This window comes from Lissotriton vulgaris, chromosome 5 (genome assembly GCF_964263255.1).
Source record: "Lissotriton vulgaris chromosome 5, aLisVul1.2, whole genome shotgun sequence".
In the NCBI taxonomy this organism is placed as follows: domain Eukaryota; kingdom Metazoa; phylum Chordata; class Amphibia; order Caudata; family Salamandridae; genus Lissotriton; species Lissotriton vulgaris.
The window spans coordinates 1,999,744,432-1,999,767,101 of NC_141693.1; the positions used below are offsets into that span (position 1 = coordinate 1,999,744,432).

Sequence of the window (22,670 nt, forward strand, 5' to 3'; positions counted from 1 at the left end):
TTCCCTGTCCAATGAGATCAGTCACTTTCCTATGTGCTTGGCATTTTATCACTGCTAACTTTTTGGGGAGGAGGACTGCTTGCGTCAAGGCGAAGACTGAATCTTCATGCAGGATGAGTGTACCGTGTGAAGTCAGGAACCCTCTTTCTTTCCATAAGATCCCAAAATGGTGAACCACCCAAAGGCATATACTGGCTGTTGGTGTATATGTTAACTGTCTTGTCTGTCGCTAAGATGCACGCTCGTGAGAGGGCAATGAGGGCTGCAGCCTGGTCTGAACGTTTGGGAATACGGGCTGTTTCCAGAACGGTTCGGGCTGTGGTGACGGCGTACGCAGCTGAGGTGGTGCCGTCGGGGACTTTGATGCACGAACCATCCACCCATAGTTCTCCATCCGGTTCTAGAAAGGCGGTGTCTCTGAGATCTATTCTACTCTTTGTTTGTTCATCGGTTAGTGCCACAGTCGTGTAATGGAGTCACGTTAGGATCATTTTAGGGTAGGGGTAACAGTGTGGTTGGATTGAGGGTGGTGCATCGCTTTAGGTTAGGTAATGTGCGGTGCTAGTAGGGTCAACTCATATCCTGTCAGTAGGGCACTAGTCAAGTGTTGGGTTTTGGTCTAGTTCAGTAGTGTGTTGACTACATGGGGTACTAAAACAGTGACTGGATTGCTGGAGAGCACTATTCCTTCGCTCTGGCGTATCGATACTGCTGCAGTTGCCACAGCGTGCAGGCACGCTGGCAGCGCTCTGGCACGCTGGCAGCGCTCTGGCTACTCGATCGAGGGTGGCAGAAAAATATGCACAAGGGCGTTGTTTGTGACCAGTTGATTGTGTTAGGACAGACTATGCACATCCCTCCCTTTCGTGTGTGTAGAGGAAGAATCGTTTGGAGTAATCTGGGGTTCCTGGGACTGGTGCTGAACAAAGGGCATTGCGTAGTTCTTTAAAGGCTGTCTGGCATTCGGGGGTCCAGGCGAGAGGTGAGGGGTTGTCTTTAGCTAGGAGGGAGAGAAGGGGTTTGACAAGGAGGCTAACGTTCGGTAACCACTGTCGGCAAAATGAGGTGAGTCCTATCAATAAGCGGACTTGCTTCTGAACTTTGGGGACAGGGGTGTCTAGAATTGCCTGGACCCTGTCAGGCGTGAGTTTTCCTTTTGATAAAAGGTGACCCAAATAGGTCACTTGTGATTTACAGAACTGCAATTTCTTTCGGGAGACCTTGTGACCATTCTCAGCAAGGAAATGGAGTAGTTTGATGGTGTCTGTGACGGCTATTGGTATGGTGTCTGCTGCTAGAAGGATGTCGTCTTCATATTGTATTCGTGCCACTTCATCTGGCAATTGTATGGCGTCCAACTGTCTTTTAAGCGCTTGGCTATAGATGCTTGGGCTCTCAGTTTACCCCTGAGGTGCTCTACAAAATCTATTCGAACGGAAATTTAGGGTAAATCCAAAAAGATAGCGGCTGTCCTCGTGTATAAGTATGGAGAAGAAGGTGTTCTTGAAGTCGATCATGGTGAAGGAGGTGGAAGTGGAGGGGATTAAAGTCAAAATTGTCGTGATGTCGGAAACTACTGGGTATTGTGGCACTACGATTTTGTTTGCCTCCCGCAGGTCAATGATGAAACGGTAGGCTTTCCCGTCTCCCTCTCCGTCTCTTTACAATGGGTAGTATGGGACTGTTACAAATGTAACATACTACTTCCTCTACCAAAGAGTGTATGATCTCGGTCAGTGCTTTCTCACCCTCTGGCGATATTTTGTACTGCGGTACCTTCGGTAGGGTTGCGTCCTGTCGTATTGTTACGTGTACTGGGTCAATCATTGTTCGTCCTATGTCTAAATCGGCCCTAAGTCGATAATAAATATTTGTGTAACTGGCTGTGCACAACGTTATACGTTGTCCAATATCTACTCAATTGAACCGTGCTCCTTGGGCTCACTAACCATAATGGTGGAAGCCTGAGGAACTGGGACTAATCCTGCACTGATTACCCCTGGTGAGGGCTCATGCCAAAATGCATTGGGATTAATTAATAAATGCATTTGGAATTAGACATATTAAGTTGAAAGTAATATATTTGTCTCATGAGGAATGATTGACTACAATGTGAACACTCAAATTCCATTATGAAGTACAATTCAAAGGATTTCGAATGAACTTTATTGAAAGAAATTAGGAGCTGCGCCACAGCAGCATTTCATCACCTGTGCCCAAGGGGACACCTACACATTTGTGTCGGTGCTACTACCATTAAATCAGCCCTAGCCCATAAGTGTGATCGCAAAGTGTCTAGTACGGATGCGTCCGTCTCGGAGATGGAAAACATGTGCGGAAAAGGGTTCTCTCTATGGCGTTGGGGGTTGTCATACAGGATGACACGCACTCCGTTTGGTGAGCATCTGATAGTCGCTTGGAAGTGTTTCAAAAGATCGAGACCCATAATGGCGTCTGGGGTGTTAGATGAGAGGAGCAATGTCGTTTCAACGCCATTGCTGTCAAGATTGAAAGGGATCGGTCGGGACAAAGGGTTGGTGGAGGGCGTACCGTCCAATCCTATTGAGGTCACATGTGAGCCTGACAAGGGTGACCCTGGAATCAGTCGTTTGGATAGGGCACTACGTGTTGCTCCCGTGTCTACCAAAATAGGCGACTTTGTGCCCAGGACCTCAGCGGTAACATAAGGGCCTTGCTGATCAATATAGAGCTCGACTGGATCCCTCCCTTGCCCTTGGCTGTCCTATGCAAAGTCGTACGTGTTGTCGTAATCTGTCTGTTGGTACTGATTCTGCCTGGAGTGGTCAAATGTGTTTACTCTTCCTGGCCTTTCCTCGCTTGCTTCACTCGCATACCCTCTCCCACGTCCTCTTCCTCTCTGTCCACTTGCTATTTCCCTCGCCCCTCTGCCCCTACCAGCTCATAACAAAGCCGGGCATTGGGATTTCCAGTGTCCATATTCTTTGCAAAATGCACATTGATCCTGTCCTACGTCTTGGTGTCCTACGTATGATGATGGATTGTTCCTAGGTGGCTGTACTTTAGGGGTATTCTGCTGGTTTCCTCCCCTCTATTGCCCCTTCCTATATTCGCCCCCTGAAGTTGTGCTATCATTACCCTTTCCTTCAAGTTCTTCTTTTTCCTTTCTGTAGCCCTGTCACTTTAGTGTCTCTGATGCTAGTAGTACTGGGCCATTTGGAGAATGGCCTCCGGTTTCGATGCTGCTCAACTACTTTCGCTGGCTTGCGGTTTCTGAGATACATTTGACAGTAGTCCTTTGACGTGGTTCTGCACAGATAAGTGGTGTCCGGGTGCGGTGGACATGTCTTGTCCACTGTAATCGGAGAACACAGTTTCAAATCTGGAGAAATATTCTGAGACATCCTCTTGTGGTTTCTGGCGGCACTCAGTTACTATGGACCATTCTATCTTTTTCTCTGGGATCAGCGTTTTCACTTTCTGCACTATTTTGTCAGGAAGGTCTAATATTGCTTTAACTGTTTTTTGACCAGGGTTCCGCTGTTTATCTGGTGTCGGGTTGTTCCCAGGTATGACCAAACAGTTCGGTATGGTCTACTTTCCTAATCTGTTTCCACACATCTGCTAGCAAACATAACCCGAAGAACATGTCTTTGTCGGCAAGTGTAATTATTGTTGATCCCAGAGCGGTACCGTACCTAGCTCGGTGTAAAAGGCGGTGGCGTTCTTTCGTAAATCCGGTAAAGATTTACGGAACGTCAAAATGTCCTGTCTGTCCCATGGCTGGAACACCCAATTGTAAACCACCCTTCCTCTAGCGTCTTGATGGTTCATATCGTCATGAGTCCCTTGTACTCTAGGAGGTACCCAGTAAGGGACAGCTTCTTTTATTGGCATCATGCTATCTATTCTTTCCACCGGGGGTCCTGCTATCTTAGTTGTCGTGTCCCTATCTATCTGTCTCTGTTCTATGAGGTGACGCAATACTTCTAGTGTGGATGAAAATAGTTCTGCAACATCGTTGTCGCCTTCATCTCCGATGTCTACCTTCCTATAGAGAGCCACTAGTCTCTTGGGCCCTACGTCTTGGTACTTCTCTTCATATGCAGTAAGGGTGTGGTAACAGACGTACAATAAAGTATTGTTTGTGGTTTGCCACATAGGAGTCGCATATGTCAGTTACATATTCTTCTGTTTCTTTCCTATCTATGAGGGTTTTAACTATTTTATCAATGCCTACTCGCTCATTTTTACATAATCGCGAGACCCTGGGCGCTCCTATTTCTTTTGTTCCTGCCTCTACTACTACATCCTTTGATGAGGCATTTGGTGTGGGTGACTCGGTGAGAGCAGAGGCGGTGGGGACAGAGGCGATCGTGCCATCTCCACCTATACTTTGGGGGTCCTGGCGTTGTACTACGGGATGAGTAGAAGCATAAGGGGGTGGGGTGTATATCATTGGGGGACCTAACAATAAATCATCATCCACCCTCTGTTTTGCTGGTAACTCGTAGTAAAGAGTTGAGGCCGTTCTAACAGGGTATTGACCTGATATTTTTGATTCCTGTTCCTTTTTATCGATTTCCTTTTTTTTTAGTTCTTCTAACTTTTTACAGGCTTGGTAAGCTGATTTTCGCGTTTCTTTATCTTGTCTAGCTTCGTCTCTTTTCTTTCGCTGAGCTGCCTCTTTTCACAGGCATGATGTATTTAGCGGTCAAAATGAATATCTAAATCAATTTTAGACAAAAAGTCTGCACTACCTGTCCTTCGCTGTCTGCAAAGAGAATATTCCTATTCTACGTTGTCTGCAAGCAGGGAATGTCTCAACTCAAAAAAGGAATACTAGCATTTCTATCAATCAATCAATTTAGGTCATTTTTTCACGACCTTACCCAGACCGTATGGACAGTTAGTTCTTCGCCTTCCCCTTCAAGCGCTTGGTTGTCCTCTTACTCCAACAATCAATGCGGCGTTCCTGTAAGGTCCCAGTCAGGACCGCAGGTCACTCGAGAGCGGTCCCTTCGAAACCGGTGAAGTTCAGTCGATCGGCAGCCAGACGAGTGTCTCTTTCAGGCAGGTGCACTCCAATCATTTAGTTGTTCACTCCATCGTTGGGACCTCTCTACCGGACCCACGTTTCGCTGATGGGCCCCAACGTTGGGTCACCAATTTGTGAAAGGCAGCGAGTCTTCTAAGACCCCCAATGCTGCCCGGTGGCAGGGTCCCACCTCTAATTCACCTTGGGTTCGTTACTAAAATAATGAGGCAAGCGCTGGAAACTGGAAGACAAGAAAAAGGTTTATTATTCTCAAGAGGAGACCACGTCAACTGCAGACACCGGGATGTCTCACGGAGGTGTTCTGTCGGCAACACATTTTGCTCTTCCTTTTATACAGGTTTGACACAATGCATTTGTTTGCATCAACATGGTTACACGAGCTTGAATTCCCCGCCCCGGGCAGGTTGTCCCACAAGCCCAACATTGTTTCATCATCCCACCCAGGCCAAACAGACAATTTTATCTTGCAGCTGGACCTTGCTTCAGGGTCTAAAGCATGTGAGACTGGCCAGATCTAAGAGTCTGTTCTGTTGATAAAAACAGGTCCCATTGTTGGCAAAAACAAGTCTTGCTGTGTGTAGTGCAATAAACCCTGTTTGCAAGAGTCTGGTATTTGGAACCTGTTTGTGTAAGAGTGTCCATGGATTTGCCTGTAAACAGAGATGAGCGGAAAAACGAGTTTGTGGCAGAGTTTATAGCCCCCAGCTAACATACCAGGTTGGTCAGAGGGATGCTAGTAAGGGCAGGGTGAAACAAAGGTGACTAACAGAATACAAAATGGCTGTGGTCGGTCAGAATGACTGCAGTTTATGTGCACTTTGGAACTTCCACCAGAGAAGATAGCGCAGGTAATGTTTATGATTGCCGTTTTGCTTTTTACACTCTGATAAGAGGCGCGTTTCGGCTGGTCAAACAGCCTTTTTCAATCTGACCAGTCGTCATTTTGGTTTCCCATTGTAGACTTGTCTTACCAGTAAATATAGACAACATACTTCAGGCTTTAACTCCTTTGCAGCTATCATAAAAAACATTTGCTTAAAAAAATGTAAAAGTTTATATCCCATGTGCTCAATATCACTTAAATTTCAATATTTAAGGAACGAGAAACAATGCATATGTCCTGCCCTAAAATTGTGCATTAAAGAAGATTATTGCATTTCATTATACATTTGTTCATAACTGCAGCAGATAAATGACTGGTAATCTATAGTTTCACTTGTCCGAATCGGCCACTATGGAAGGACCAGAAGTAGAACCTAAGTTGCAATACTTCAGAAGGATGTAGTCCTTAATCCACAAATTCATCCCAAAGTAGGGGCATACAAAGGTTTTCCTATGAATCAACCTGACTTACTTCACTCATGCTTGTCCAAGGTGCACACATGGATGTGCAACTCAGCATTAAAACTGAATGGCTCCAAAACAGAGATGATGCTGTTGGGCCATTCGGTGCTCCTTGCCGCCAAACAGCTGGCCTAGTTGTCTCGGCGATCCCCCAAGCCCCAAAAAGGAGATCAAGAGCCTGGGGGTGTGGCTGGAACAGGACTTATCTTTTAAGACCCATGCCAAAAAAAACGCAGGAGTCTGTTTCGGCCTTCTTCGGTCAGCCCGTAAGGTCCTGCCTCTTCTTCCACCGGTTTCCAGGAAATTACTCATCCAGGGACTAATTGTATCGAGGCTGGATTATAGTAATGCGATTTTTCTGGGCGCTCCGGGAACCAATGCTCGATAAACTCCAGCAGGTGCAAAACGCAGCAGCAAGGCTGCTGATGAACATCCCTAGGAGGCAGTCAGCTAAACCGGCATTAAGAGCACTGCACTGGCTTCCGGTGCGGGAGAGGGTAAAATTTAAATCCCTCTGTACGGCTCACAAAATCCTTCAGGGGAAGGGACCTCCCATCTTGGGGAGTATGGTGCTCCCCTATAAGGCTACCAGAGCCTTGCGCTCGGATCACAAATATCTGTTGCAAACTGTCAGAGTGAAAAGAGCCCGGACGGGTGGTAGAAGATTCTCAGTGAACGCGGCCAATTTGTGGAATGCGCTTCCTTTGAATCTACGTTCTGAGACCTGTACTATGCGGTTCCGTAAACTACTCAAGACCCACCTGTTCCCCGCTTAATGTTTCCTTTCTATTACTAGCCTCCGGAGCCTTGGAAAAGCGCTGGGATGCCCGAAGGTAACCGCGCGCTATACAAAATTCCAAATAATAATAATTTTGTAGTGCCTAAACATCTCATTTTTGAGCTTCGTGAGCACTGTAGTCCTGACTCCTGTCGTCTAAACTGTGTGGAGCGATCAGTTTTGCTAGTGCTCAGTGTATAAATGGAGCTCTTTCAGCTAACCAGGACAGGGCTCCTATGCCGCAGTTTAGTCCTAAATAATGACACTTCCACTCATTGGGTTTATGTGCCCGCTGCACAAACCCTCACAGATAGATAGGGAAACCAGAGCACTATAGTATGCTGCAATAAGAGAACATAACATAACTGAGAAGTATGAACATGTAGTGTGACAGTATAGCATCACAACATTCTAAAGTGTAAGGAGCATGAGAAATAAAAGCAGACCTCTAAGGCACTGAAGAGTGGTAATTACAAGGAATTAAAAGAAACCTGATTTAAGCGCCCCCTTCACTAAAGTATGCTTGCACGCATTATTAACTTAGGTGCCCCTAGGCCTACTTTATAAAAGTAAAGTGGCCATCCCAGGGTGTATTTGCTTTGCAAATGGTGAACACAGACGAGCTTGTGGGTGTTTACAGACTTTTGCAATCCATATTCCCTACTTGGCAGAGGTTAACTTGCGGGAAAGAAATTATTAAATCTATATCCGAGGTGCGAATTGTGAGGAAACCATCCCAAAATTAGCGGGGTGTAGGGGCAAATGTTTCTACATAGGGAAAATTATTTCCCTTGAGAGAAAAAGTGGGCACATGCAATTACATTTTTGATAGGCAGTTACACACTCCCAAATGTACACCATGTATATTCAATTTACACATGTGAGTACTTCTGGAAATGTTAGTTGCAGTTTGATTGTCAAAATGCATTATGAATTCAAAACAAAATCATGGTTGTTTCAAATGTAGGAGTAAACCTGCAGGACTACGTTCTCAATTTTTTCTTGTCAATTGAACCATAATAGTGTCAATTATTTACATTTTTTTGTCAATAATACGCAAGTTCTGTTATACCGCACAGTGCACTATTGTTTAAATAGCAATATCTGAAAAATCATAAATTTAAAAAAGATCAACAATAAATAAAAATGGTTTTGAAAATGTGCACATCACACAAAACAGCATAGCAATTTTGACCCGGCTTTATATGTTGTCCCCGTCAAATATGATTACATAGAGGAAATGTGGCTCAAGTGGTTGGAGCGGCAGACCCTGATGCAGAGGTCTGGCCCGGACCTGGGTTCAATTCCCCGCCTCGGCGGGTCTTGGGCTCAAATTTTCCCGGGCCTGACCATTCTCGCCTCGGTGCCTATTCTAATCATGGAGTCCCACTCAGTAACTCTGGGCAATAGCTTGCTTAATCTCCACAACGGCCCCTCGCAGCGGGATGCCTGGCTTTCACCTTGGGGATGCCCAGTAATGGGTTATCTCGCAGGGGAATACCAGGACGGATTCCCTAAGCAAGCGCTGGGACGCTTTCGGGCAGCCATGCGCTCTACAAATCAAATTTCATTTCATTCAAATATGCCACATTGGCTGGAAAATGCAACGCAGATTACGAAAGTGTGCCATAGTAATAATAATACAGAATGCATTATATAGATGCTCACATACCATTTGTTATTCTAATACTGTAGAAATGGTTAGATACATTTGTTAGTTTTAAAATTAAAATAAGTGTTTTTGTTACCATGGGTGCTAAAAAAACCTTTGCGATTGCATCCTCCTTTTACACCAGCAAGAGCCCGTAAAGCGAGGAAATCAAATTTACACCTGGATAGGAATGCTAAGAAAATCAAGTAGGAGTTTGTAAGATAAAATTTGTTTCTTGGATGCTGTTATTTTGTGGATGTTTTGAATTCACAGCAAAAGCTAAATAAAAACTTGAAGGGGTCTCATTGACCTGCTGGACACCTTGCAGAAGTGTCTGTAGGGGGTGGGGTTCTGGGGCTGCAGCACCCCTTTTTCCAGTGCCCTGAGAGTTGAGTTTAGACAGGGCCCTCTCATCCTTCTGTGTTTTGCAAATCATGAGTAAGTGACAGAAACACACACTGTTGCGGACTGGCAAAACTGTTACATAAAGTTCTTTATCTAAAAAAAGCATTGTCGAAGTCAATAGGACTTTCCTTTTGGAGGTATTGCCTTTGCTTATATTTTTTTAGTGATGCTGTACAGCATGGTTAAAGAAGAATAAAACAGTCCTAGGACTCAACCATCCGCGTCATTTGGTGGGCGTTTGCCCAATGCATCTAATGCCTAATAAATAATAGAAGAGTTTTTTTTATATTTGGTGGGTAAAGCAACATTGAGGGAGCTAGTAGGGGTTATAAACACACTGGCAATAAAGCAAAGCGGGGGAGAAGTACATGAGGGCGAGCGTATCACAGAGGGGTGGGGGAGAAGCACAGGGACCAGAGAGCAACCCAGAGCACGTCAGGGGGAAAGAAGCAGAGTAGGAAGACGGCTGAAAAACACATGCACTCTGGTGAAGTGCTTAAGATAAAAGTGTGCAGTGGAAAGAGAAAAGTAAATTAGATTTACTGTAAGGGCGCAAAATAAATAAGGCAGGCCATTCAATTTGAAGCAGGTAAATGGATGACAATAAAGCCAAGCATGGTACGCAACAAGCGGGCTGCAAAAATGTGCCCCAAAGGAAAGAAAACCTACCTGTAACAAAATGTGGCGCCTGTGTGCTTGGAATAAAAACTTTAAAATCCTTGAGTTAAAAATTAACTATTGCATAAAATTTTAATAAAACTAGCCTGCTTCCTAGCAGGCATTTAATATATACTTATAATGGGTATAGAAATGTATTTTAGTTTGCTCCACAGCCCAGAAAATATGATTTTAGTTGGTACAAAGAATAGGTACCGTAGGCTTTGAATTACTGTTACCTTAATTTATAGTTTAAACTCCTATGGATGAGTAAAATAAATAAAAGGAGAAAAGAATGGAAAGAAAAATGGTACCAAAGTAATAACCCACCAGCCCTGACACCAAGGCGCAGTTTTTATTAAGCGCATTTGGGCTTTGATCATGCAAAATGCTGCCCCTTACTGTACACGGTGGCTGACAACTTGTAAAACATTTCCAAGTGTAAGAAGGGGGAAGTCTCTTACAGATGCAGAGTCTGGAGGAGGGGGAGCTTTGAGCTCATGACTGCCTTTTGAACCTTGGTGGTGGTGGTGGTGGAGGGTGAGGGCACAGCATCGCTTGAGGAAACACTAAAGCCCTCCTCTAAAAACACTACACAGGCTTCTAAGGCAGCTGCCTTTCAGGGAGTTTGTAAACCCATTGATGAACATCAGCAGTTGCGAGCCTCCTTGCATTAGCTGGAATTCCATCCAGTGCAGTCGTTTCCAGCTCACCATGTGACATCGGCTCTTCACCAAGGGACCCTGTGAATAGAGCCAATATCCTGCGACACTGGCATTTTGTGTGTTGGACTGGCTCCAGGCTAAACCTAAGAAGTGGCATGGTGGCAATGCACAGGGAGCACATGATAAACATCAGCCAGCTGTCTCGACTGCCAAGTCTGTCCGCTGTAAGAGGGCACTGGAGCCAATGGTCAGCTGATAAAATTCCCAGCTCCTGCAGCCAATTTTCTTCAACACCAGTCCTGTTCTCCTTACTCTGAAAATGTTTCTACTGCTCTAAAATAAACATGCATTGAAGAGGTCCAGAGAGATCTTCCTGCCACGTTTTTTTAGGGCGAGCCTAGCGCAGCGCGCATCCACTTCTCTATGGGAGGCTTCTTGTGAGCACTGCAAACGTGTGGGTTGGACTCCTGCCACACATTGGATTGGCCTTTGCGTGTGTCTTTCAATAATGAAAGCATGCAAATGGCCAAAGGCGGGTGCATGTCCCACCTCTTCTCCAAAGGTTCACTTCCACAGCGTTTTGCTATCGGTAGCGAGCAGCGGCTTGCAGGCTGGCAGCTGCATTCCTCCCTCGTCGTGGATCAGGTTACTAATTAAACACAACACAGTTGCTTTCACTTTAGCGGCCGCGCTTGTTTACTATTTATTCCTTTTCATTGGATCAGTCAATTTTCCCTCCACGCTTCTGACTCCAGTGCGTCTTCTAGTCTGAGCAGAGTATGGGTAGGCACTGTACTAGTATCACACTCACTGACAAGTAAATCATGGTAAATAACAACATGTTTAACCAACAGACCCTTACAGCTCATGCACCCAGTTACTGGGTCCAGTCACCTGATCTGAAGTCTAATCTGCCATCCTGCTTGTTCAAATTGTGTGACCATGGGCGGACCAATTTCTTTTCTCACGGCATCTGGTGTTGTTGCCTCTAGTTTCTCTTCAACCCGGGTCTTTTTAAAACAATATTTTTCTAATTCCCTGGACCCCAAGTTCTCGGCACATTTAAAAATAAAGAGACTTGAACAGAACAAGCGACACCGCGCGGGGGCAGGAGGGGATATGGTCCAAGCTACTTCGGATAAGCAGCGCACGCTGCCATAGTGAGGCCTTGAGGTTGGATCCTTCTCTGGTTACCAAGGAGACCGATGCTGGGACCAGGTGCGCTGCCCATGGGTCTCTCGGCTGGGCTGGTACCGATGCTGTGTTCACCCCCACCGGGCAAAAACGATGTCGGTCAAGCGGAACCAGTCCCATAGATGTGTGCACCTTTTGATGGAACAGAACGTTTCTTATCTTGATTCAATCATCCTCAGACACAAATTCAATATCCATTCATCTTCTATTTCTCCATGAGTTCATTATTATTATTCCATGAGTTTATTCCCTCATTTGTTAAATCATTGATTCATAATTCCATCATTCTGGCCAAACTAAATGCTTTTTACCAAACCCAATGCATTCCGGGTCACAGAAGGACCCTTCTTCAGGGGTCTACGAAAAAAATACAAGAAAACCAGATCAAGCACCTTCATCAACAAGAACATCAAACGAATTTAGATCATGAATGATGAGTATGGTGTCACAAAAACTCATAAGTACTTTACACGGACATGGTCATTCAATGAAACATTGCGTGTAATCACCAGCTTTTGAATTCCTAACATTATGGTACGACGTGCCTGTTATCTATCCCCTTATAATTCAAACTCTGTATAACCCCAAACTGTCCTTGTTGCACTTACTTTCAAAAGCGTGAATAATTAGCGTCGATCCAGCTTGGCAAACTGTTACCGCTGCGTTCCTTCCGGATCCACTACTTCAACGTTCACCCATTGTTATTCTATCTCGCTCTTTCACTCCTCGTGAGATTCTGGCATTCGCCTTCCTCGCATGCTGTTACTGACCAATCATCACTGACCGCAAACATGCTCCCTCTACACGTGATGTAATATGTTCCTGAACTATATCCATGTCGTTGTTCAATGTTTCACGGTCATATCGCCGCGCTCATCATTTCATGCCGATTTCATTCTCTCAATGTATAGAAAACCCTCAACACTGGGCCCCATCTCCTTTCGTGTTCAGGGGACAGGGGTCATGCTTGTGGCCCTCGAGGGAGCTGTACCTCGGGGTCAGGTGGCCTTCTGCTGGTGGGGAATGGATGGGAGGGTTGGTCTGTCATTAAATACATCCCTGATGGAAGCAGTCCATGCTGCAACCCCACCATATTTGAACATTTCCGAACATGTTGGTTTAAACATACCAGGCCATCATATATACATTACTGCATTAAAGCTACATAATTGTTTGGTGATGTCACAAACGAGCACTGTGCTGGTGAGCAATAAAAGCCAGAGTTCTTTGGTATACTCGGCCTATGCATCCAGTACAGAAGGACATTCAGTGCTAGGAAGAGGCCTTTATTTTACACATTAACCACTAGAAAACAGTCAACAAATCAAGCTTTCCCAGCCAAAGGGGCTATATCAGGCAACCTGACTGCACCAGTAACAACCCTAGAACCGCACAGAGTAGGGCCCTCAGACCGAAACTGCTACAGCGCCCTGAAGCTACGCTCATAACATAGACAGCTTTACACCTCATCCAGCCACATGTTCTGCTCCTGCAGTGCCCCAGTGCTTATGCTATGAAAGCTTGGTTATCTCGGCCCCAGCAGCTGACATTGGGTATGTGGCCCCAGCAGCTGACAGTGGGTATGTGGCCACTGCATGGAACCTTTCCCAGAATCTTTTTGACGTGCACAGGCTCATTAAAGTGTCCTTGTGTAACGTAACTAGTGCTCATGTAAAGAGCACAAACCTTACAGTATTGAACACAGCAGCTACATTGCTCTACAACTATTCTTAACGTTGCCAATAGCTCTGACTAAACACTTAAGGTCCCAAAAACGAGATCTATTGGCTATGCCAAAGCTTGTTACTATTGCAGCACAATTAACTTGTCTGCCGAATAAGCTGGTTATCTGGCTTCAGGATCTTCTGAGCCAAACGGCCAGAATCTTCTTCAACCTCACAAATGGTGATTACATTAAACCTATTGTTACAGTTCACCACTGTTCCCAGTAGATACTAGGATTAAATGTAAGGTCAAGAAACAAAGATTGGTCAATCTGTGGAGAGATAAAGATTGGTCAATTTGTAGAGAAACAGAGTGTGAAGAGCGAGATAGCAGGACTAAGTCTGACAAATCTATAAATATAAGTACTTTTAATCGGGATACCTTTCCCACTGTATGCAGTGTCTTTCGCCCTAGTCTACACAGCTAGTAGACAGAAGAACCACCCATTTACCTCTTGCATTCATTGTTTTTCAATTCAACTTTTGAACATGTTGACTGTAGATTGTTGTCCAGTCTGGCTGTGTGAGATTTCCCCTCGGGTATGTTTCTCATCTTAAACTTCCCAGTGACACTTGGGTTCGTTATAGATACAATGAAATGATGTATTATACGATTGCAAAGAATTAATTTTTAATTTATTATTTTAATTATAAATTCTAACATCTCTACTACTTTGTAATCCAAGAGCAGGTTCTTATTAATTACCTATTTCTTTCCTAGTAAAAGAGAACTCGTGCTTCCTGGGGAAACGTGTCCTTGTGGGATTATTGTGCTTTTCCAGAAGGCTTCTCAGTTATTGCCGAAGCACATCCAGGAGTAAAAGGTCCCTTTTAAGTCGAGCCTAGAGCAGCGCATATGCTGCTTGCTCGGCTCTACTTTTAGTAAGGAGGTTTTCAAAGTGCTACCTGTGCCAACCACCAGCTTGCTGTTACGTGCACAAGCGCGCGCAACATGCACAGCTGCCATTTGGCTTTCTACAGCGCGTGAATCCCCTCCCTCCTAGTCAGCTTCAGCGCGTGCTTGTTCTCCTTTGATCCCTATCATTCCCTTTCTCAGTCTCACCCTCTCCCTGCCTTTTACAACTGCAGCCTCACCACTGTGCCCGCACCCACTCCCTCCTCGTCGGCTTCAGCGCGCCCTTCTCCTTTGATCCCTATCTTTCCCTTTCTCAGTCTCACCCTCTCCCTGCCTTTTACAACAGTGGCCGCACCACTTTGCCCGCCCCCACCACTCCTATTGAGCTGCTCGTTTTCCTCAGCCTGTGTACATTCTTATCTCTGGCTTGTTGTAACTCTTGAAACGGTGCCATCTGTTGAGAGCTGCAAGAAAAACTGTGTTCTTGGGGCTTCTTTTCAGAAAAGGTTGTTTGTTTTGGGCTTCTTTTGATAGAACTGATGCTTATTTCGGGCATGTATTTATGGAGGGCTGTGATTGTTTCCGCATTCCTTTGGCATGGTGTGGGTCTGTGTTTTTTTTTCAGGTCGAGCTGGTACGAGCTTTCCTTTTGCACCTAGATATTTTACCACACTCTCCTGACTTTGCAACAAGGGTGATTACTCACCTTAAGTTGTGTGCGTAACTAAATGCATTTGTTGCTTCTAAAAGGTTTTCCACACTTCTGCAAGTCCTTCACCAATAGTTATTTTATGCCCAATATATAGACTATTAGGTATGGTTATGTGCTATTTTTAAAGCACACCATACACCAAAGCTTCAAGGTGCATTAAACAATAACGCTTCATTGTGATTAGGCTGACAGGTACCAATGAGTTGAGACGAACTGAATACAGAATTAAATAAACAAGTGTTGAGTTGTTATTTGAATTGGATAAGTGAGGATTGTGAACGCAGAATTAAAGCTATCTAGCTCCGTTCTCTGACAGAAGCAACAGAAAAGCCTCTCTGACCGAAAGCGGCAGTCCTAACTTTTGGCACAGCAAATAGGTGCTTGTTACATAAAAACAAATCTTGGTAAGGAAAATAGATATATAGAAATTGCTCAGCTAAAATGGAGCCTGTGATATAGAACCAGGTGCCAAGTTAATAAGGACTTAAACCTAATGATATATTCTACGGGAAGCCAGTATAAAGTATTAAGAATAGAACTGCCCTTTGATTAAGTTGAAGTCTTCCTACCACTTTCTTTGAGTTCAAGTGATGGAAGTTTGCATAATTCAGAAATCACTGGATTAAAGTTTACCACTTGTTTATGGAAATTTTTAGGCATGAAATATAAAATATTATTGAAATGCTTGAGTTGCCAGAAGCAGGAGCTAGAAATCTTATCCACGTGGAGATCTCTAGAATTCTAACAATGTTCTTGAATCTATTCCCAGCAGAGTGGTGGACTCAGTAAGGTCAGAGCTCCGGGCTGCAGGTATCCGTGCAATTTCTGGAGACAAGAAGTTCCGTATTGGTGGGATTTAATTACAAAACAACGGTGGGCAACAAAGATGTGACGAAATTGAGAATTTTATGGCTGAAGGTATTATGATTAATAAAGTTTTCATTTGTAGAAAACATCTTGAAAAGAATTTGAATGTCATCTGCATAAATATAAAATGTAGCACCCAGATTTCACAATGCTTGGGCAAGTAGAGGTATATACATATTAAACTGTAAACAGATAATACTCCTCAATTGATCAGGACTGCTTTGGTTAACTGCATCCTCATTAAGGCCGAATGTTGGAGCTCTATCAAATAAAATAAAATGATCAATGGTATCAAACACTGTAGATAGATTTAATAAGATCAACACACAGACTAAACCATTGGAAGTCGAGCAGCATATAGCAATGAACACAGAAGTTATAATTATCTCTGTACTTAGACCTGGTTTAAAACCCGCTTGAAACGAATTAAAAACCTTATTAGGTTTGAAGATTTTCTTTCACTTTTGCCTAGTATAGAGTAGGATAGTGGGACAATAGTTAGAAGAATCATAAGCAGCTAAAGAAGGTTTTTACAGCAATGGTCTAATAAGCGTGAGTTCCCCAGCATTTGGTATCTTTCTCTGGGTGAAAGTACGCTTAAACAAGTAACAAGGTCAGCAGTTAAAAAAAAAAAAAGACCAAGAAACATCATTGTCATAGCTGAGTAAAAATCAGCATGAGATCCAGATGCTTTGGTATTTTAAAACTGGTTACTGACTTCATTGTCAGTAGCTGGTGTGAAAGAAAAGGATTCTAGAAGTAGCAGCAGAATATAATCTATACACTCGGGCATTAACAGTCAAGATAAAGCTTGAACATGAGATCTAATTTTAGCAATCTCGTCTGTAAAGTGAGATGCAAGTCAGTTGTGCAAGGTCTGGGAAGCATCGATCGATTGCATAGTTAGTGGCACAGCGAAGTCCTTGATAACTGCAAACAGTTCCTTAGCCAAGTTACATGCATTTTTTATTCATGAAGCGTGGTCCTTGCATGTGGCTGCCCAGATTTTTTGTTTGCATTTGGAGTACGCCTGCAATTTTGACAAGTTAGCAGCTGATTCATATTTGGATCTCCAGCATCTTTCTGCTCAATGAGCATCTAATTTTAATGCAGTCAGAATGGATTTGAATCAGGGGCTCAATGTTTGTTTGGCGGTATTGGAACGCTTGTTTTTCCAGGCAAAATAAAATCTAAAAAACTTAAAATTGTATTTTTTAATAATTGCTATCCACGGTTGAGTCCAGATATGACTTCAGTGAGGCTGAAGAGGCGAACAATGATGACATATAAATAGGGAGAGCTTCTTCAATCCTATATAGGTAATTTGACTTTTATCAAATTTAGCCTTAGAATCACAGTTGGTGTTGATAATAATAGGGACTGCCAGATGATTTCACGTGGGTATATGTATATATTCTTTAATGGAACAAGTCCTGTTTGAGGACCCGAAGATAACATCGAAAAGATTTAAGGCGTGGGATGGATTATGTTAAAGCAGAGACATATCACAAAAGGATGTGTTATCTAGTAAGTCACTCGCCAGACCTTGGAAATTACTAAAATATTGCAATACTAAAACATGCTTCTCATTGAGATTAAAATTGCAAATATTGTTAAATACATTTTCTGTGTTTTCGGAGTTAGTTTGAAGTGTCCGAAAGACCAAAATATTATTACAAACAAAGGAGTCATTTCTGACTGCACAACAAAGATTCTCTCACAAAAGTGCACTATAAACATAAAAAGATTTTTTTACTAAGGATTATGAATCCGCCCCACCTCCCTTTACTGGAACTGTCTTTTTCAACCAAATAATTAGGAGGGCCAAGTTCATCTCTAACATAGTCTGCAGTATTGTTCAGTCAATTTTCTGTAAAACAGACCATCCCTAACACTTGACATGATTCCGCTTTCCCAGTTCTGTGTTCAGCGCCGATCTATCGTTACAAAGAAGAACGTGGCTGGTGGTGTCCCATCAGACAGGGTTGCGGTTGGCTAACCCACTGAGAAGACGCACAGCATCTTCAATTAAATATCTATACTAGTCTGCTGCAAGCTCAGGAAACTAATCCGAACAGCTTCCTGCAGACAAGGCCAACAAAAATAAAATTGGTAAGAAGTAGGCAAGAAGTTACAAACAAATGAGACCGATACAGTGTTTAAAATCTAAAAATCAACCTAGCGAGACAAAAAATTGGCTAAAGTGACAAGTGCAAAGAGTAAAAACAATAGGGCAATTCACCAATATAGAGAGCTGCCTAGCTACTGAAGGATAAGATAAAAGTGAAGAGGAGCAGCGCCTGCCCTTAAATATCTAGAATCAGCGCCACAAATTAAGATAAAGCTCAATCTGTCTCTGTGAAACAGAGCAGGGCAGCTGTCATTAACAGGGTTCTTTTAAACAGAGGGGCATCTAGTGACATCAGACAGACAAGCGTGAAGATCAAATTGTTTGTGGCATCATTTGGAATCCCAAGGTCTCATTATTGACAACTACCCAGCTACAATTTCACGTTATGCCAAAATACGGATGTACGGCTTTACAACGCGTGCTATTACACCGCGTGCCGTTACAATGCGGTTTTTTCAACGCAAGTCGTTACCACGACTTGCGTTGGAGGGGGTGCGGACTTAGGAATCTTTTTACTATTCCAACACCAGCCTACGTACAGTAGGGAAGGTGTTGGATAGTAAATTAAAAAATTCCTTGTCCTGCAGCGCCCTCCAGCGCAAGTCGTGGTTACGACTTGCGTTTTAAAAACCGCGTTGTAACGGCATACGGTGTAACAGCCGCGTCGTAAAGGCTGTTCCCCCCCCCCAAAATACTATCCTGCTTCTCGGTTCAGCAGTGTGGCCTGGAGGAGGCATGTGTTAACCATGCACAACATGGCCCTGCCTACCTCAGCTTCCACCATCCGCTTCAGATCAAGCCTTATACTTAAAGTACTAGGCACCCAGTAACCCACCCATCACAATGACCTCTGGCAATCCCCTTCCCCCAATTCTCCCCAAATCTAAAAATAATAAGCATTTGCAATGCAATAGGTCTCGCATTTGCAAAGTTTTAAGCTACTGACATTGTAAATGACAACGCCTTTTATTTATCGGTTTTCAAAACTAACACATAGATAAAAGGTTTGTCATTACAATGCCAGTAGCTTAAAGTCGAGCAAATGCGAGACCTATTGCATTGCAAATGCGTGTTGTAGAAGAGCGTTGTGCACCATGTTGTCCACCATGTTGTTCCTCAGTGCATTCATTGTTACATTTGGGTACTTGTTGGTGGCTCTTTTAACTGAAGCTCTTTCACTGTGCTGTGATTTGCTTCCTCTAGTCTACAGCTCTAATGCCTATTTTATCAGCGCACACTGGTGGTCGGCCGTTGTTCTGGTTACAGATTGTTAGGATGTGTCATGCCTTGGGTTGTCTGTTGTCATGGTCTAGCCATCAAGTACACATTGTGCTTCTACTAATATTTGAGACACACCCTAACAAGGTTGCTTCAGTCGAATCGCCAAGCAAGAGATTGATACAGAAAAAGCAGTGCAGGAATGCTTCTTTTCTTTCACATGTAGATTAATGCTATATTATGTTACGAGAATTTATATAGCGCTCAAACACCCAGGGGTTTCAAGACACTGAGAAAAACAGAGCAAGAGAATTAGAAGAGAGACGCTCTCTGAATTTTTCTGAATCTTAGGTAGTTCTGCTCATGGTAAACTTCCATTGGAAGGGAATTTCACAGAGTGCGCAAGTGCAGAAAAGCTTCTTCCTCCCACTTGTCTGTGGTAATTCGTTGTCGTAAGAAAAGCCCTATTCTGAGATCTCAAGGCACGTGCCGGGATATACCTTTTAATTCTTGACAACTCAAAAGCAGGGCTCTGCTTAAAAACTGCTCTATATTTCACAAAAGCAAACTTAAGCCGGAGTCTTTGTGTGACAAGGAGTCAGTGAAGTTTTTTAAGTGCAGGTATGGCATGAGTGTGCTTGGGTAGTGTGAAGATCACCCTCACAGCATCTTTTTGGATGAGCTGGAGTTTATGAAGGAGAGAAGATGGGAGGCCTAGGTAAATAGAGTTGGCATAATCAAGGTGCTAGAGAATGGTTGCTGTGATGGCCGACTGCAATGCTTTGAGGGAAAGTAAGGAATCGCCTGTATAATTATAAAGATGACAAACCCAAGAGGCAAGAGCCTTCACCCGTCGGCGTGCATATTTCTTAAACAGTAAGGGCGATAAAGAAGAGCAATGCGGAACACCGCACCCAAGGTTTTCAGTAGAAGAGGAAGTAGCCTAGCCCAACCTCTTAGGTACGATTGTTGTGGACGAAGCAAGCCAGCTCAGATCTAGCCAAGATATCTTCACTGCCCTCAACTGGGACATCAAAATCCCATGGTTCACTGTGTCAAAGGCGGCAGAGAAATCCAGTAATACCAGAGCGGAAGTGCGGCCTGCATCGGATTCCCACCTGAGGATATCCAGCAAGAATCGCATTACTGCTTTCGTGCTGTGCGTGGCTCGGAAACCTGCTTGGCTTGGATGCAAGAAATTAAAGGTAGAAAGAAAACGGTTGAGTTTCTGGGTGGCGTGATACATGCATTTTAGCTGAATGTGACAAGAGAGAGATGGGGCAAAAGTTCTTTGCTTTGGGTCATCACCCGGTTTCTTTCTTAGGGGATAACCACTGTTGATTTAAATTACGGCAGTACTAGACCCAGGGATAGTGAGATATTAAGTAGCTACAACATAGGGTCTGCTAAGTCTCAGACAACGACTGAAATATAGCCGGAGGGCACTGTTCTTTGGGGGAGCCTGATTTCACCTTATTCAGTGGAGTGAGTAATGTTGTATTTCTGCATTTACGGAAATTGAGAGAAGAGGTGCTTGGGCATTTCACCTCCTTCTAAATCAGAGACTTGTGATGTAGGGAGAACTGGTGCAATATTTTCTTTGTTTTTTCTCAAAAGAATGTATTGAGGGAGTCACACATCTCCTCAGTGGGCTCTAACTCACGGATGGTGCTTTTGGAGCTTGATAATTCATGTAATATTTTGAAGGTTTCTTTTTGTTTGTGCCTCCGTCAATGCAAGCTCTGTAAAAGATGATTTTTAGAGCGTGGTTGGGTCTGGAACTGTCCTTGTGCATAGTAGTCTCTCTCTCTTTTTTTTTTTTGGGTGTCAATGGTCCTTACCATTTGGTGCTTAGTCCAGTCTCTCCTGATGGGAGACATCCTCCCCAGAAATCTCCACACGCGGGTGCCATCTTTAGATTCTTTTTATTTCTGCTGTTGAGTCTGGAAGCATCGCTGAAGTTCTCCAATCATCGAAAGGAGGAAGAGGAAAGAAAACAGGGGATTGTTGAGCAAAATCCAAGACTAGGGAAAGTCATCGCTATAGCAGAAGGAACAGAGTCTCACCCAGAGATTTGCACTGAAAATCACCTCTGTAGATAGACATGCGTTGACCGGAGGACGGAGAATGCATGAACAGGGAGACCCCTGTTCTGCGTGAAATGGAGAACACACCTTCCCGTTTCTGCCTGAAGTGCCACCACACGTTTGTCCAGAGGGGCAACCACAAGGTGTGCAATATGCCTTCTGAAAGACCACAAGACCAACACCTGTGAGGCCTGTGCAGAATTCCAACTGAAAACTCTGAGGGCACATGAAAAGCAAAGGCAGGTGTGCTACGCCAAGCAGGAGAGAAGGAAACACTAACATTGAGAGATCTCTGACTATTGAGCACAGAGGCGGATAATGCCACCGAAGAATCCAAAGGAGAGGGTTCGGACGTTAAGAAAGATCATTGACGTTGAGCGCGAACTCAAGAAGATAAATGAAAAGCAGATTCCATTAACTCAGGAAAGATGGGTGCAGACAGTCGAACCGAGAACTTCAGACTCCAGACCACAAAAGATTGCCTCTGTGCCAAACATTTCACAGAACGAAGACAAGACGAGGCAAAAAGTGCCCCCGGGTCTCATACAAAGGATACCGCAAAGGATTGAACCTTAGAGAAGACATCGGCATCTAAAGACGAACAAGATTAAGAGAGCGAGAGAGAGAGACAAGAATGCGACAGCCCAGTCAATTGCAGCGGACACTTTGACGCTGAAGAAAAGGTCGGTTACCAAACTCAATGCCAAAGAATGTGCCCTCAAAATCGAGCACAATTAAAGACTTCGTGAGGCCGAAATGGCCGCAGTGCTTAAAAAAAAAAGGACTATGATGCCTAAGCAAAAGTTTGGCGACATCACTTCCTTATTGTAAAATGAGGCGTGCTTGGGCGAAGGTCAAAGGTGGGTCTTGGGCTCAAAATTCCACGGACCTGATAATTCTCGCCTCGGTGCCTATTCCAATCATGGAGTCCCACTCTGCAACTCTGGGCAATAGCTTGCTTAATCTCCACAACGGCCCCCACAACGCTAAGGATGCCTGGCCTCCACCTTGGGGGTGCGCAGGAGTGGACGCCTCGCAGGGAAAGCCAGGATGGGTTCCACAGTGGTATTCGTACAAGCGCCTTGAGACCCTTGCGGGCGAGTAGTGCGCTATACAAGTATCCATTTACAAAGGAGGCAACGGCGTTCCAGGGCATGATGTGGTTGCAGGTGTTCGCCGTCCAGCAGCTAAAGTTTGCGGCTGCGTTATTCAGCTATGCTGTAAGTTTTTTGCTCGCAGAGTGGCAGCCAGGTCAGTGTGATTGACCCTTTTCCTACTGTGGAAACGATAAATGGAGATTTTGGCTTGAGCGACGGGGACTTTCAGTGAGATTTCAATGAAAA

The 22,670-nt window shown here is 44.1% G+C and overlaps 1 protein-coding gene across 4 annotated transcripts in view; it reads left to right on the top strand.

The window, feature by feature from the left end:
- RAPGEF1 (Rap guanine nucleotide exchange factor 1) overlaps nucleotides 1-22,670 on the top strand; it is a 714,396-nt gene that overhangs the window by 52,863 nt on the left and 638,863 nt on the right. The window contains exon 1 of one of the 4 annotated variants that reach the window (XM_086924775.1): nucleotides 15,810-15,942. The exons of the other annotated variants lie outside the window; for them this stretch is intronic. Within the exon in view, the coding sequence (XP_086780901.1) occupies nucleotides 15,933-15,942 (10 nt within the window). The 5' untranslated portion in view covers nucleotides 15,810-15,932. Of the gene's footprint in view, nucleotides 1-15,809; nucleotides 15,943-22,670 lie in introns of those variants that run through there. 4 annotated transcript variants of the gene reach the window in all.